The sequence below is a fragment of the Argopecten irradians genome, chromosome 4, assembly GCF_041381155.1.
Source record: "Argopecten irradians isolate NY chromosome 4, Ai_NY, whole genome shotgun sequence".
NCBI lineage: Eukaryota > Metazoa > Mollusca > Bivalvia > Pectinida > Pectinidae > Argopecten > Argopecten irradians.
Window position 1 is genome coordinate 18947815 of NC_091137.1, and position 16182 is coordinate 18963996.

Below are 16182 nucleotides of genomic sequence, written 5' to 3' on the forward strand. Positions count from 1 at the left end.
TATTCAAATAAGGAATATCATTTATGCTCTGTCGACGGTGGAGCATCTTTAATAAAAAAAATTTTTGTGAGATGACTGTCGAGACCCTGGACCTCTTGTTTTGTAGTGAAATCATGTCTACACAACTTCTGAACTACTGAGCTTACAGCAATGTTGGGGACCATGTGTAGATGTGCTTGCATGTTTGCTTTTATCAAAATTACTCATTAGCTTTTGGATAAATTTTGTTGAAACTTGGTCAATTGTAATGTATGCATGTCTAATTTGACACATCATATGTTTCAATAACGGCTTAATAATGGAAAAATAATTAGATTTCATATGTTACACTCATTTCAGCAATTGTTCTGAAGTTTAGTGGGGGGGTTATACTGAAATTGGGTTGTCCGTCTGTCTGTCTGTAGACACAACTCCTCCTACACTATAAAATTTGGTTCACAACCCTGACAGTTCCACTTTGTGATTGAAGTAAATAGAAATCTCAATCTGTTTCAAGACACTTTGCATGCAGTACTTTCCAAATCTCAATACTATCTGACAATGAATATCTATTTATTTGACAACTCTATTTTACAGAAGCTGTTGGTTGTGGTTGACACCAATGTATTGATAGACAGTCTTGGGTTTGTAGAGGAACTCCGAGACCAGGAATTCAAAGGTATGCTAATCCATTATAGCATTAAAAACCTGGTTTAATAGTTGACTTGACCAAAAACTCTTCAGGTACGCTCATCCGCTATACTATCAAACTTCTGGTTAGTTAACTTGACCAGGAACTCTAAGGTACGCTAATCAACGGTCGTATGGCTACTCTGTCACTCGTGGGGCCGTGGTGGTTGAGTGGTTAAAATGTCTCGACATATTACCACAAGCCCTCAACCACTGGGTTGCGAGTTTGAATCCCATTTGGGGCAGTTGTCAAGTACGATGATTTTTCTCCGGGTACTCCAACTTTCCTCCACCAACATACCTGGCACGTTCTTACATGGCCCTGGTTGTTAATAGGACATTAAACTAATAAAACCAAAACAAAAAAACTGTCACCAAAGATGATCTTGTTATTAACTTAGGAATAGTTTCAGGTGACTGGATTCACCACAAATGTTATTTAAACCATTACATTCTGGGAAGTTCTACTTTGTGTGTGATACAGACTTTCCCTTACTGTAGAAGTGGAATTACTTCAAAAGGCACGGCTGCATTACTTCCTCGATATGTGGATGAACTATATGGCTAGTTACCTGTGCTTCTATACACAGGAGTACGGCTAATTTATTCTGGGAATGCAGCGCTTGTTTTAATTGGTCTATAAACACGCCCATTTCCCCAAAAATAAGCTTCAGAAAAAACATGCGTTCCAAACTATCCGAGTTGAAATTGGTAAAAATCCATTTCAGTACCGATGCATATCTGACATGAGCGACGTAAAGCAGAAAATTTATAGGAAAAGCACACATTTTGCTGATTTACCTGAAAGATGAATTCTCCGTTAACGTGAGCATTTTAATTTAATATTTGTAAATTTGTGTAACAGAAGCCATGCGTGTAGTCAAGGCCCCAAAACAGCACCGTTCATGATCGAGGCCTAGAATCTACATTGATGTCCGTAATTATTTACTGGCAGTAAACCACGGAAAATCTAGTTCACTATTGTCCTTTGTTATATTTCATAACTAAACATATTTTTTAATTATAAATAAAGTTGGTTGCATTTACAAAACTGCTGCTGAAAATGTTTACATTCTGTTCGTAAAATTAGGTCACAATCAAACTGTCCGATTGTCTAACTCACGATTGCAGATTGTCTACGTCTGAATTATATATATAGACTATGTTAATATATTTATACTGATGAAAAGTATGCATTGTTTAAATTTACATTGTTAAGATATTGCCAACACGTGCATTGTTTTGGCTGGAGCTAATACCCAGTGTTCTCGCTGACATGACACCGCGTAACTGGTTTGCTCAAACCAGCATAACAGACAATACGGCACATGTTTGTATTAAAAACTTGATCAGCTGACAAAAGAAAGACCGACTGTTGAATTTAATGTCGATTTTAAGTGATATCTTTATCTAGATTGGGCCTAAGAAACATTGGCGATTTCTTCCACATATATCAAGTACAAATATATATTGGTGGGGTGCTGTTTGTGCACAATATTTCAGCGCAAATAATTTTATTTATTATTCAAAATGTTCATTTTAATTCATTATCTATTGTAAAAGTCATTATAATGATAATTAATACAGTCTTTAATTCAAAAATCTTTGTGGTAATATTCAAAATACCTTCATTTTTGGGGATCCCATTGTGCCGATTTGCCGACAAAATCTTACCTTAACTTCGATCATTTGACGTGTTCGAACTGTCACTAACTAAAGAATTATTGTTTTTGCCTGAAAAAATGTGTGTTTGAACTATCTGTCGGTTCAAATTAACCGGGACATTACCATACAGTATATATGTAAAGTTAATTAAAATATCGAGTTGTTTTGTTCTACACCGAAACTGAGAGGCCATGTCACTACGCTGTCACATCTCGGTGATCACAACTGTCAGTGTTGTTTATGGGGCAGGGCTTATGAAGTCAGACTCGACCAATCGCCACGCGCACTGTTATCCCATTCAATTTGTGCCTGTAGTGATCAAAGGAACTTCCTCCGTCTGTCTGGGTAGTACTACACCTGTGCCTTTTGAAGTAATCCCGCGTCGACAGTAATAGTTTTGTGAACAGCCGAAATTTAATGGTTTTGAAAATTTTTATGAATTACATGGACTTAAAGTTTGAAAGACTGTAATACATATAGTTGTATAAAAGCTTTTTGTTCAGTACCATCAGAAATTTCATTTATACGAGATACAAGTGGACACAACTATACAATTATTAGTTAAGCTTATAGTACATGTTATCTTAAAAGAAATTAAAAAATTGAACAAATATTGAATGTAAATTATAATATTTTTTTTTCAGAATTATCAAAACCAAACCTTGTGATTCCATGGGTTGTGATGCAGGAATTGGATGCTCTGAAAAACAGCAAAAATAATTTTGTAAGATTAATAATATAGTTTAGTCTGTTCATTATAAAAAAGGTTCTATGTAGTATACCTTTTGGCCAGGTTCGAAATGGTCCCTATGTGTCCTAGTGGAGCACTGCCTCAGAAAATCACTCTGACACAATTTTCGATGCTTTTCTGTAGGTTTCCAATTATTTGATGCTTATACATGCATTTATTTATTATTTTATCCAAAACAAACACAACGACCATTCTTGATATCTTATGTAGCGCTCACAAGACATACACAGAACATTGGCTGGTTTTACCAGTGGTACACGGATAACGACAAATGTCCATAATGTGACATCTTACACCTTTAAAGCTATTTCACTTCCAAATATATGACTAGCGATTTTCACTGTTGTACAGATTCATTATTACAGGATATTGTTTATTACAGTCATTGTCTACTGCCAGGAAAGCTAGAGGCCCTGTGAACTTTCTTTTCCACTGCTTTAAAGTGAACCACCCTAGAGTTATAGGTCAAACTCCTGACGAGGTGAGTGGCATATATATATAGACCCCCTCTCAGGGGTTCAGTGAACTTTAATTCTGATATCATACCGAAAGCCCTCAATCTCTGGGTTGATTGCTTTTTGTCTGTTTTCAACTGGACTTTAACATTGTATGCAAAGCAAGTTAGGTGAGAGATTACCTTACCTGGTAGTTCTTGTTCTCCGGCTACTCCGGCTCCCCTTCACCTGCTAAGCTTGACACATCCTTAAATGACCCTAACTGTTAATATGTTTTTGCAGATTTGTCTAAGAAATGTTTACGCTAGTATCAATGGTCATATTATAAATAATAATTTACATAATTTATAAGTCACAAATCAAATTATCGGTAATTTGATGTAACCTTTTTTGGCAGGCAAAACGGGCATTAAAGGAGTTCAAACCTGAATGTAATGATGATCGGATCCTCCATTGCTGTCTACAATGCAAAAAAAGAAGTAAGTTCTACAGGTCACATAGCAGGATGTGGAGTTTTTTGGCGTGATTTGAATTAGTTATTTATGGAGATTGCAGTTGTTTATTTATTGAAACAGACTCATTGTTTGCCGTTGTTTATTTATTGATACAGATTCAAACAATGTCTTTAATTATGATTCCCAACGACATCATTTGATCTGTTAGAATTATATTATTAAACTCCACTTCTCTTCATGCTAAAGCCCTATTGTATGTATAGAAAAAAAGTCTATAGAGCCAAACACCTGTGTTGTAATCACTGTGTTTGTCTACCAGCAACTGGTTTCCTGAGAAAACTATAGTGCATAGTTATTAGCTCACCCGATCTGAAGGACCAAGGTGAGCTTGTGGGATTCTGAGGCGTCTGGCGTCTGTCATCCGTCGTTTGCAACAATCGACTTCTTCTCCATAACCGCTGCTCGGAATTCAACAAAATTTGACTGGTAGCATCCTTATAGGCTACTAAATGGGAATATTGTACAAATGATGGGGCTGACCCCACAGGGGCGTGAGGGGCAGGGCCAAAAGTGGTCAATTTGGCTATTTCCATATAAACGACTTCTTCTCTGAAACTAAGCATGAGATAGCACCAATAATGCAATGGTAGCATCCTTATACGGTGGGGATTCAAAATTGTACAAATGATGGGGCTGACCCCCTGGGGGCCTGAGGGGCGGGGTCAAAAGGGGTAAATTTGGCTGTTATTATATAAACCACTTCTTCTGTGCAACTAAGCATGGAAGAGAACTCATAATGCAATAGTAGCATCCTTATAAGGTGGGGATTTGAAATTGTACAACTGATAGGGCTGACCCCCCCAGGGCCTTAGATGCGGGGCCAAAAAGGTCAATTAGGCTACTATTTTCATATGAATTACTTCCTCTCTGAACCTATGTATTGGATAGCATATTTGTATGGTATCTATAGCATCATTATATGGTTGTGATTCAAAATTGAACAAATTTTAGAGTCAATTTTGCTTATTTTTCTAATTGTAAAAGTCTTAGTGATAATTAGTTTGGGAAAAAACCAGGTGAGCGGGGCCTCTTGTATAGAATTAGGTAAACATGAGAAATCAGGCTTTACAGCACTTTTGACTGAAGCTCCTGTTCTGGAATACTGAGATAAATTCCTAAATGATACATTAAAAGTTATTCTGTATGCAGCTTCATTTATCTTTCTCATGCACTTTTGTTCTTACCAGTACTTGACCTTTAACCTAATGACCTTTGACCGGTTTCAGATCCTGAATCACATGTGATTCTACTGTCTAATGACAAAAATTTGTGCACAAAGGCAGCAATACTTAAGATAAAGGCATGTACCAGGCAGTCCATGATTGCAGGCATCGAGGAACTCCTATCAAAGGGCTCAGCTGAAATGCAGCGCACACCTTCCAAAAAGAATCGTCCCATTTCTCCTATTAGGTCTCCAACTGGTCAGTAGAGAGTTAATGTCAGCTTTTGTTTTAATAATTGAATTTATATAAATTTGTTAAAATTCACATAAAATACTTAATTATTATTCATACCTTCTATGGTAGTATAATATACCTGGTAATCTGAAATTTTCTTGAATTTATGTGTTAATCAGACCTACTTAACATTTATGTTACCTTATTTAAAGTTTATTTTAAAATAATTTACCAAGTCACAGGACTTTCTGTCAGACTAGAAATCAATTTACAGACCTCTTTTTTTTTCAGGAACTTCTGGGTCATCCCGATCACGGAAGAAATCTGGAGAGAGCTACAGTGAACCGGTACGTTTTTATGTTTACAAATTACAGTTAATTTTACTGAAATGGTCAATTATCTTCTTCAGGGAATCATATGTATGATTAAAGCATGATGTTTCTGTTGTTACATTTTTGTGAGGCAAATTAAAGTGTGTACAGTGGACCCTCGATAATCCGAACACCTCCGTTCCCAGCCTAAACCGTCCGGATTACGAGTTTTCCGGACTGCCAAATTCTGTGTTCTTAGTCAATTAAATTGTCACGTACGAGTTACTCCCCTTGACCTTGTAATCGATGACAGGCTTTTATGTAATATACATGTAGTACAATTAATACATGTACTTCGTTTGTTATGTTTTATAGGTATTTTTATATCATTACTTTAAGAATATTAGATAAACGTTTTTCTTTTTCAAAATACGAAACCTAAAGTCATAGTTAATTGTATACTATGTATGCATATATAGCTACGTATTCCATTAATTGCCTAACCAAGGATCAATATCATCAACGTTCTTTGCATAAAAAAACTATGATAACAAATAGTTGTGAACATTTTTGGAACTCATATAATTGTTATTTTGTATAATGGTTGTTTTTAATGACAATTTCTACAAGTCTTGGCTTTCTGACTTACAGACGTGTGTAACAACCACGCGCCCGTTCACGTCTAACTTCGTGCACAATGTCACACACGTGTAAATGGCATGTGCCGTAGCCTTTATATCTTATGCCACAGACGATAAATTCTAATAGATTCACATACATTTAAAGTTCTTATCAATTTTGTGAGTATATTATCTCAATTATGACACTGAAGTTTGATCTCCTATAGAAAACCAATGAACCGTTACATGACTGCATGTACCCATGTGAAAGGTGTCCAGGTAAACGCCCGTGGCTATGACCTGGCAGCCGTCGTTATGACAACACACTCAGTGTCGAGTGATAGTGTGTATTGTACACATGACTGTAGCTGGCCTTGGATTTTCTCGGCACGTGGCGACAACAAATTGTCCGGATTATTGTGGGAATTTATTAACGAATATTAAATTCTGTTCCCAAAATGGAATTCCGGATTCGGAATACGAATTTCCGGACTAGTGAGTATAAAAAACGTTACGGAAATCCGTTCCCTGACATTTCCGTCCGGATTGTGAGTTTTCCGGACTATCAGCGTCCGGATTATCGCGAGTCCACTGTATATAGTTGATTTAACCATAGGTGTTTTGTCTGTATGTACTGGGCCCAGTTTCACGAACAATTCCTGAATTTAAGGAAATCACTCAACTTCAAATTCTTCATAGGAAAGCAACAGAGAAGTTAAGGGAAAATATAAAACTAATTACATGTACTTATAAGGAACTAATGTTTCCTGTGATAAATTTAAATTTGAGGAATTTCCTAAAGATAAAGAAAGTTAGTGAAACTGTGCCTTGAAAGATGCAAGAAATAGAATGGGGCAGGACAAGATGAAATGTCTTACTGATTTGATGATTTGAAGTTTATGGGGACATAAATATTATGATCACTGACACTTAAACATTGAATTTTCAGGCAGACCAGATTCTGTGTAAAGCTAAGCTTCTAATCAAGAATTCCCTAAGCATTGTACTTGAACGGGAGATGAAGGTTGCTTATAATGACCTGTGGTAAGTTGACCTAGTTGTAAATGACTAGACTTATAAAGAATTATCTGAGTGTTGTACTAGAGTGGGAGGGGAGATTAAAACACTGTCTGGTCTTGATTGGTAGATTTGAACACAGCACTTAGTTGTTATGTCTTGATATAAGGTATAGTATTGATTTGTAAGTACCTAAGTTAAAGATGAATGGTTGTTACAAAAATGTAAGGACCATGTAAATTACTGTATTTGACCTTCTACTGTAAACCAACTTAGCTTTTGCAGCTATTAAATTTCATGATTTTCATTTCAAACCAAGTTCAAGAACAAGTTACCAAAAAAGCAGCTGTATAAAATGACCTTTAAAATAGTCAGGTCATTTGTCATGAGCTGTTAGATTTACAACTTTTTGGGCTTTTCCACATTATACTAGTATCCATTTAATTTTGTGGAGTGTGAGAAACAAGATAAGTCTAACATATTTTGTATACTTTTTGCAGAGATATTCATGATAAACCTCAATCATATATAGTACTGTATGTTGTTTACATCTGTTTAACTTTATAAATTACATACTTGTATAATCTATAGGACATCGATCTGATTAAAACATTTATGGTTTTAGGCTGGAGATTGTGTTCAGAAAGCCACCATGGACATTGGAAGATATCCTTGATTGCTTCAAAAAGTAAGATATTTTTATTTACATTGGATTTATTTTATTGACTGCTGGTATACGTATTGAAAAAGATTGAAATATACATATGTATATGACAGATATAGCCAAATAATCATGGTGGCTTTGCCTGAATGGTTTACAATACCATTAGCTCTCTACAGCTGTTGGCTTAGTGGATAAGGTGTTTTTGGTTAAATTTTGGTAAATCAATGATCCATCAATATGCTTATTGCTTCTATTACACAAAAACAGTAAATCAACAATTCATTACCATAGTAACTGCCTCATTTTCAGACATTGGATAGCAGTGTTTGGTATGATATACAATCGAAAACTCAAGGAAGAGGTTCATCGGTTAGTGGAGAAATTTAAACCATTCAAAGGCAAGTGATGTTAATATCAAATTGTGGCCTCTTATTTCATAGTCGTTAATTTTCACTCATTTAGCCATTAACTTGGCCATAAATTTGTTTGTGTCTGAAGGACTGGTAGGTTTATTTCATGACACAGCATCTGTCGTTTATCATGTATAAATGTATGATAAATATCCTATCTGACCTAACTCGCCCCATCAATAATGTACTGAATGAATTTCATGTCAAATATGGTCAGAAACATCCTAAGCGGAGGGGACTGATTTTGTACAAAATATGTTGACTCTTACCTGGGTTATTGAGTGATAGGGGTTCGATACAGATAATAGATGTAGCTCGTTTATTTCACTTTTTAGGCATCATGTAAAACCTAATGACAGACAAAAGAGCTGTCAAAACATGTCTACCGTTTCCTTGCCAAAAGAAAAATGCAAATGACATGGATGTTGACAACCCTATATTCTGAAGTATTGAATAGACTAAGAGTCATTTTTTGTTAGTAACATTACTGGGATATTACTGGGACAAAGGGAACAAATTTCATTCAAAAAGTGACCTCGTACTAAACGAAGGTCACATTCTTAAAACCATTTGCTCTGCCCACTAAAATTCAAAATTAAACCTGTTTGTAATATTAAACCACTTTTATATGTAACATCTGTACTCCAACTATTCGGTATAAAAATACAACCAAGCTTTGTTGGATAGGTTTTGTCCCATCATTGGAGAGCTGTGGAGAAGTATTAGATGATGCTTTGAAGATTTTAGAGGAATGTGAAGTTCATAGCAAGTAAGTAGAACTAATCGTAGCAAGTAAGTAGAACTAGTCATAGCAAGTATTTAAAGTAGCCCTGCAGGTAGGGCATTAGAATTGTACCTGCTGCCCCTATTGCATGATCGTAAAAGGCGACTAAATTTAGGATCTTATCTTTTCTCTTCTTCCTAACTGACTTTATCTTTCCTAATGCCTCCCTTGGCACCACCTCACTTTTGGCCTTGAGTTGAGCGTTCGCCCCTGTGAGGAAGGCTCTGGGTTCTGTCCCCTGGCCGAGACACACCAAAGTCTATAAAAGTGGTAGTTTCTGCTCCTGCTTAGCGTTCAGTATACAGGGAGTGGGACGACTGGTTCGCCCGTTGTCAGTATAATGTGACCGGATGGGGTGTGTTGCTTGGTGTCTTCGGCGGCATGCTTCAGTGATATAGCACTATAAAAAGGGCAACAGTTCCACTATACAAGAAGACACAACACGAACATACCGCAGTCTCCCAGTACACTCACCTCGCACAACATACACGCAACACACCGCATACATGGGAGGTCGTCCTTACATGACCATAGCTGTTAATAGGACGTTAATAAATCAAACAAACAAACAAACAAACAAAGAACTGATCACAGCAAGTAAGTAGAACTAATCATAGCAAGTAAGTAGAACTAATCATAGCAAGTAAGTAGAATTAATCATAACAAGTAAGTAGAACTAGTCATAGCAAGTAAGTAGAATTAATCATAACAAGTAAGTAGAACTAGTCATAGCAAGTAAGTAGAACTAGTCATAGCAAGTAAGTAGAACTAATCATAGCAAGTAAGTAGAACTAATCATAACAAGTAAGTAGAACTAGTCATAGCAAGTAAGTAGAATTAATCATAACAAGTAAGTAGAACTAATCATAACAAGTAAGTAGAACTAGTCATAGCAAGTAAGTAGAACTAATCATAGCAAGTAAGTAGAACTGATCATAGCAAGTAAGTAGAACTAATCATAGCAAGTAAGTAGAACTGATCATAGCAAGTAAGTAGAACTAGTCATAGCAAGTAAGTAGAACTAGTCAAATTCATAACAGCAATGAATACTTTACATTAAATCAAACAGTATAGGGTTTGAAGTATAACGCCCCTTACAAAAGTATGATAAGTCCCATTTGAGTAACTGTGGATAACTAATGGCATACAAGAGGTCCTTTGAATTCCAGTGAATATATATATACCTAAAGAAAGCAGGTCCAACACAGTATAAATGTAAAATATTTTCATGTTTCAACTTTACATTGTAAATATACTGTAAAATCCTGTTATATTGCCACCCATTTTACCGCCAAACCCGCTTATCGCCATGAATTTATTCAGAACGGATTTCCCTCCATGCAAATACACCCGTTATACCGCCAAACCCGCCTACCGCCATCCACCATCCCATTTGCGGAACAAATGATTAAAATAACACTATAATGACCTCGTTAATATCGCCAAATTCTGTTGATAGGGACACATGTTTTCGTAAGGTGCTCAACTGCCGACTGACAGGTACCAGGTAATCAGCTACACACACTATGGCCGCGTGAACGACCGTGTGTACACAGTGAAATCAATTATCAATATGTGTACACCCTTGTTATTGTTTTACAGGTAGGTGTAGCAAGTTGTGGTGAATAAAACTCACTTCTGTACATGTGTTTACGTACTATTAACGTTAGTTATTTATTGACAAAAAGGAACCCACAAGTCTGTTTTTCGATATCGCCGTTCGTTTATATTGGACCATAAAATGCAACTAGCAATTTCAAGAGCGATAGAAATATTACGTACGTGCAGAAGAATCCGCCGTTTATTAGTAAGGTCAAAATTGTCGTCTGAGTGCCGTTTATTACCGGAGTACCTGTTTTGATATTTGCAGACATGTGCGCGGAAGTGAGGTCACGACCGCACTGCGCTTGTTCAGAACTTCTATTCCTTGTTTCCGGGCGGGATTTCCCCTGATAAAAATATCATGTAACCGAGAAAATCCCAGCTAGCAGGCAATTACGGCACGATACGTGGTAACACAAACGAGTTCGGTTTTCGTATTTTACACACATAAAGCTGACATATTTATTGAAAGACTACTATCGAAATTACTTTAATTTTGGAACTCTTCATATTACAAAATACGAAGTGGCCGTAGAGTACACAGACTGACTAGAAAGTCTGTTTCAGTACAGCACCGGAGGACTACCTATATTTAGGCCTTCTTAAGATTTCAATGACAAATCCGATATACCACCAAACTCGATATATCGCCAAAATCTAGGAAAACAGAAGGTGGCGATATAACAGGGTTTTACTGTACTCAAGTATATACTGTGTTTAAGCTGTTTCATTTGAAATTTATTGACTTAAAAAGTTAATCCTTGTCGTACTTGGCGACCAAATTAAATCTACAGTTTTCCGCTGAATCATGTATGTAAAATATCAAACTAGCAGTAAAATAGGTTCACTGTACTGTACTATATTTCTAATAAAATATGAGAGAAATATGCTTTGTACAATACTATTACTCATATTCAGGGATGGTAAATATAGGACTGACCAACTACTCTTACACAACTCTTTTCAAATTTTAGGACTCTTTGCTAACATCTTGTTCTGTGTTACAGCTATGGAATATTGTTCAGTGAGGCTTTTGCGGAGCTAAAACTGGTCCAGAAGTTTCATCGAGAGTGTCTTAATGGTACTGTCACTGGCATAAGTCTGGATACCTACCTCAAAAGGAAAACCTCATCTAAGTCAAAAGTGAGTATCACCTACCTCAAAAGGAAAACCTCATCTAAGTCAAAAGTGAGTATCACCTACCTCAGAAGGAAAACCTCATCTAAGTCAAAAGTGAGTATCACCTACCTCAAAAGGAAAACCTCATCTAAGTCAAAAGTGAGTATCACCTACCTCAGAAGGAAAACCTCATATAAGTCAAAAGTGAGTATCACCTACCTCAGAAGGAAAACTTTATCTAAGTCAAAAGTGAGTATCACATTGTTATAATGAGAAACTTGATAGGATTTCCTCAAACAGAAAACCTCGTTCAAAATTGAGTATCTCATAAGAATTCAAGATAAAGATAAGAATTCATATTGGCTATGAATGCCAATTGAAAGAGGTTCAATGCTTAGATATTATTATCTTTAAAGACGGAACAGCCATTTGTTGTCGCTTGCACACTGTGATGTCACAATGATAATAATGTCATAATAAGCAGTTGGCAGTCCATAGATTGATGAATGCCAACTGCGCTTGGTAAGGTTACATAGTAGAGCTGCATTGAAAATGTAGATATATTGTTATGATGAAGAACTAGATTAGAAACTTTCCTCAAATAATTTTTTTTATCAAAGTCAAGTAAATATCACATTGTTATATTACACGAGGAACAATATTTGAAAGCTATATATAAAAAAAATAGTATCTCTTACTCATTGAGTATGACATTGTTATCATGAAGAAGTATGAAAACCTCAGAAAGAGTATCGTAGTTTATCTTCATTATATGGAAGTACCACTTCGTTAGTTAAGACATAACAAGGTTGGAAAACTACCTCTAAGTAAAGTAGATTTTCAGTACATGCATACGATATATCTCTGACATACTGGTTGGTACTTTCCATGAACCATAGCTTTACTCCTTGTTTTTCAGAAGAGATTGTCCCTGGATAGTAATGAGAAGACCCCACAGCACCGCGACTCTCTTACCCCTCCCAGTATGGCCTCCTGTCACACATCACCACGTGTGTCGGACGATGGTGTAGTCAACCTTCAGCCGGTTGAGGAGAGGTTTCAAACTGTATGGCAAACCATCCATAGTCTCTGGTTTGTAAATTATTATCACACCTGTTCTCTGTCTCTGGTTTGTGATCATTGATAATCCTAGGGTTACTATCACTGTCATTATATCAACCCCTTGTCATTTAGCAAAACAAAACTGAAGGCAGTTTAGAAAAGAAAAGAAAAAACGACCAATCAGGCCTTAATCACAGGCCTGCAGAGACTTCCTTTGATGATTGTAGAAACAGCAACACCCAACTAAAAGTCATAGAGTGTACCATTTATCAAATCTTTTGATGTACATCAAATGACCAAACACTGGTACCTGTCTCATTAGTTGTCCAACACAGAGCCTTCAGTTTCACAATGATATATTCCAGGGGTGGATATAATGACAGTGATGATTAACCCTTGGAGTATTGAGGACGGATATGTTGGTATGGTTTATTAGCTCACCTGGCCGGAAGGTTTTAATTTGGTCTGAAGCTTCCTTGGGTGAAGGGGAACCAATCTTTAATAAACGGTGACCCTGGCCCACCAGGGGCCTGAGGGGCAAGTTCCAATAGGGGAAATTCACCAAATTCTTTAATATCCATCTTCTTCCGTAAGAATGAAGGGATTTAGTTATAACTTTGTCTGACCTTTCCTGGGGTAAAGTGGAACCAATTTTGTATAAATGGTGGGGCTATTTTCTCTGGAGGCCAGAGAGATGGGGCCCTTCTATAAGGGGAAATATAGCAAATTCTTTAAAATCTGTCCGTAGAAATACAGTAAAATCTTTTTATAACGTTTCCGGTTTTTACGTTTTTTGGGGGTTTTTTCGGCTTTAAAGTATGAATAAAAAATTCCAGACAAAACCACTCTACAATCCTTGTTAATGTGTGTGTCTATAACGTTTCCGCAAACAGCGTATTTCCTGCTTTAGCATATCACTACTTAATCCCTCACGGCCTATTTTACCCGGAATAACGTAGGTGAGCTCAGCTAAGTTACGCATCAGTAAACATGCACAATATATAATTTTAATCATGCGGTCAGGTTGTCAGCTTTGATGTTTTAGTTGCAATTAAAAGGTAAAGTGAACGTTAATTTGTGTTATGGATGTTCTTATATAAATCACTGGTCAGTTCATAGATCATTCACTTAGAAAAAATGTCTCCAGCTCGTGGTAAACGGAAAGCAATTTCTCTAGATGTGAAATAGCAGATTGTGAATGCTGTCAATTCTCAATCAAAGATGAAAAAACAGATCGCTGATGATAATATTGATGACGTAAGGTCAAAGTTCATCTAAGACAACGGAAGAATGAACTCAGATGTAAGTGAGGATGATGCTAACTTTACAGCAATAGATGTACCAACCATTTCTTCAATAAAGACTCGTGCTTCAGACATAAGAACATTCGTCTATGCCGAATCAAATGTCAGTCATGATTATTATACCGCGCTGTCAATAATCGAGAGGTTTGTTGACGACAGAGACAATACTAAACAATCTCTCCAAATACAGCATTCTTTCCGAAATAGATATCTTTGCAAAAATAAATCATACATGTAAATACAGTGAAACCTCACCTTATGACCACCTCAGAATAAAGACCACCCCGCTATTACGGGCACTTATTTTCAGTCCCGTTATTTTCCCCTCTATATCTTTGTACTGGTCGTCTCAGTATTACGACCACCCCGCTATTCCGTATTACCACCAGCCCAGGCAGTCCCAACGACCACTGATCAACGGTAATTGACCCCATAATTACGACCATTCACCCGTGTCCGTCAATCGCTTGTCAAGTGACAGACCGTTACCTGTACGGTCGGTTGTGTACTAAGCGGGGTATTGGAGTGATGGAATCGAGGTCAATTATAATCCAATTAATTACCCGATACATACGCATAATAACTGTGACCAAAGGAAAGCATAGGGCTTTTGATGGTCCCCATTGTTTAGCCAAGACGACCATGTGTGTACGTGCGGATTTCGATCTTTAGTTTACCGATACGGGTCGTCGCCCTTGTCACATGTTGACCTAGCAGCTAGGTGGCGCTTTGAAAGTGAAACTAGACCAATTATCGGATCACATGAAAGAGCGCGTGTAGTAATCGATATTTTTTTTACTAATCAAAACATTAACCTGGGCTCTAATGATTTTACAGTAGCAGTATTTAAAGCCTTATCTTCACAGGTGATACATCGTTGATCTAAGGCGTTTCGTTATGATTGTGAAATGAATCCGGTAAGAATTTCGCCGTAGTTTTGTTTTCATTCAAACTTGATAACTTTCAAACGTTTGTAACTTATTTATGTAATATTTCACCTCTTTTAAATTCATATGCAATTTAAATCAAGAAGGGTACACCACGTAAACGAAACGAGCTGCCGCTGAATGAGAAAGTTGAACTCCTTATATAACTGTAGCAAAGGCCGTAGTCAACTCGCCGAACCAGATTGACATCGGTAAAACACAAGTGCAGTCGATATTGAAGAGAAAGGCGGAAATCTTTGTGTGTATGTTATGTGAATTTGAGTTTTTTAGAATCTATTAATTAGATTATTTAATTAAAAAACAATATCTTCTTTATTTTTTTTATGCTTATTCAACTAAATAAAAATATACAAGTCTATTATGTAACTGTATACAGAGTGTACATATGAGACATACATTGCATACATATACAGTAAATGTATATATACTATTTTTAATCATAATGTGCAGAGTTACGGTTCTTACTGATTAGAAGTCAATCTGATGCACTTCGGTATTAAGACCACCCTGCTATTAAGACCACTTTCACTCAGACCCTCAAGTGGTCTTAATAGAGAGGTTTTACTGTATATTTCTTAATTATTTTCTTATTAAATCACGTTATTATTGAGCATACCTTTTGCATGGTTTTGTATTTCAACGTTAATCATTCTGTCATTTTCGTAACACTTTTATAACGTTTTCTGCTCATAGCGTATATATTTTTAGCCCACCATCATCAGATGGTGGGCTATTCAAATCGCCTTTTGTCCGTGGTCCGTGGTCCGTCCGTCCGTTAACAATTCTTGTTACCGCTATTCCTCAGAAAGTGCTGAAAGGATCTTTCTCAAATTTCATATACAGGTTCCCCTAGGACCCTAGTTGTGCATATTGCATTTTGGGACCGATCG

The 16182-nt window shown here is 36.6% G+C and overlaps 1 protein-coding gene across 1 annotated transcript in view; it reads left to right on the forward strand.

Annotated features, from left to right (window-relative positions):
• The window catches only part of LOC138320846 (uncharacterized), a 33441-nt gene that overhangs the window by 6919 nt on the left and 10340 nt on the right, over positions 1-16182 (forward strand). Inside the window, exons 7-18 of the mRNA XM_069264104.1 lie at positions 577-658; positions 2979-3058; positions 3468-3566; positions 3938-4019; positions 5282-5476; positions 5744-5799; positions 7333-7427; positions 8026-8088; positions 8374-8462; positions 9162-9243; positions 11868-12003; positions 12899-13071. Coding sequence (XP_069120205.1) covers positions 577-658; positions 2979-3058; positions 3468-3566; positions 3938-4019; positions 5282-5476; positions 5744-5799; positions 7333-7427; positions 8026-8088; positions 8374-8462; positions 9162-9243; positions 11868-12003; positions 12899-13071 — 1232 coding nt within the window. The remainder of the gene's footprint in view (positions 1-576; positions 659-2978; positions 3059-3467; positions 3567-3937; positions 4020-5281; positions 5477-5743; positions 5800-7332; positions 7428-8025; positions 8089-8373; positions 8463-9161; positions 9244-11867; positions 12004-12898; positions 13072-16182) is intronic.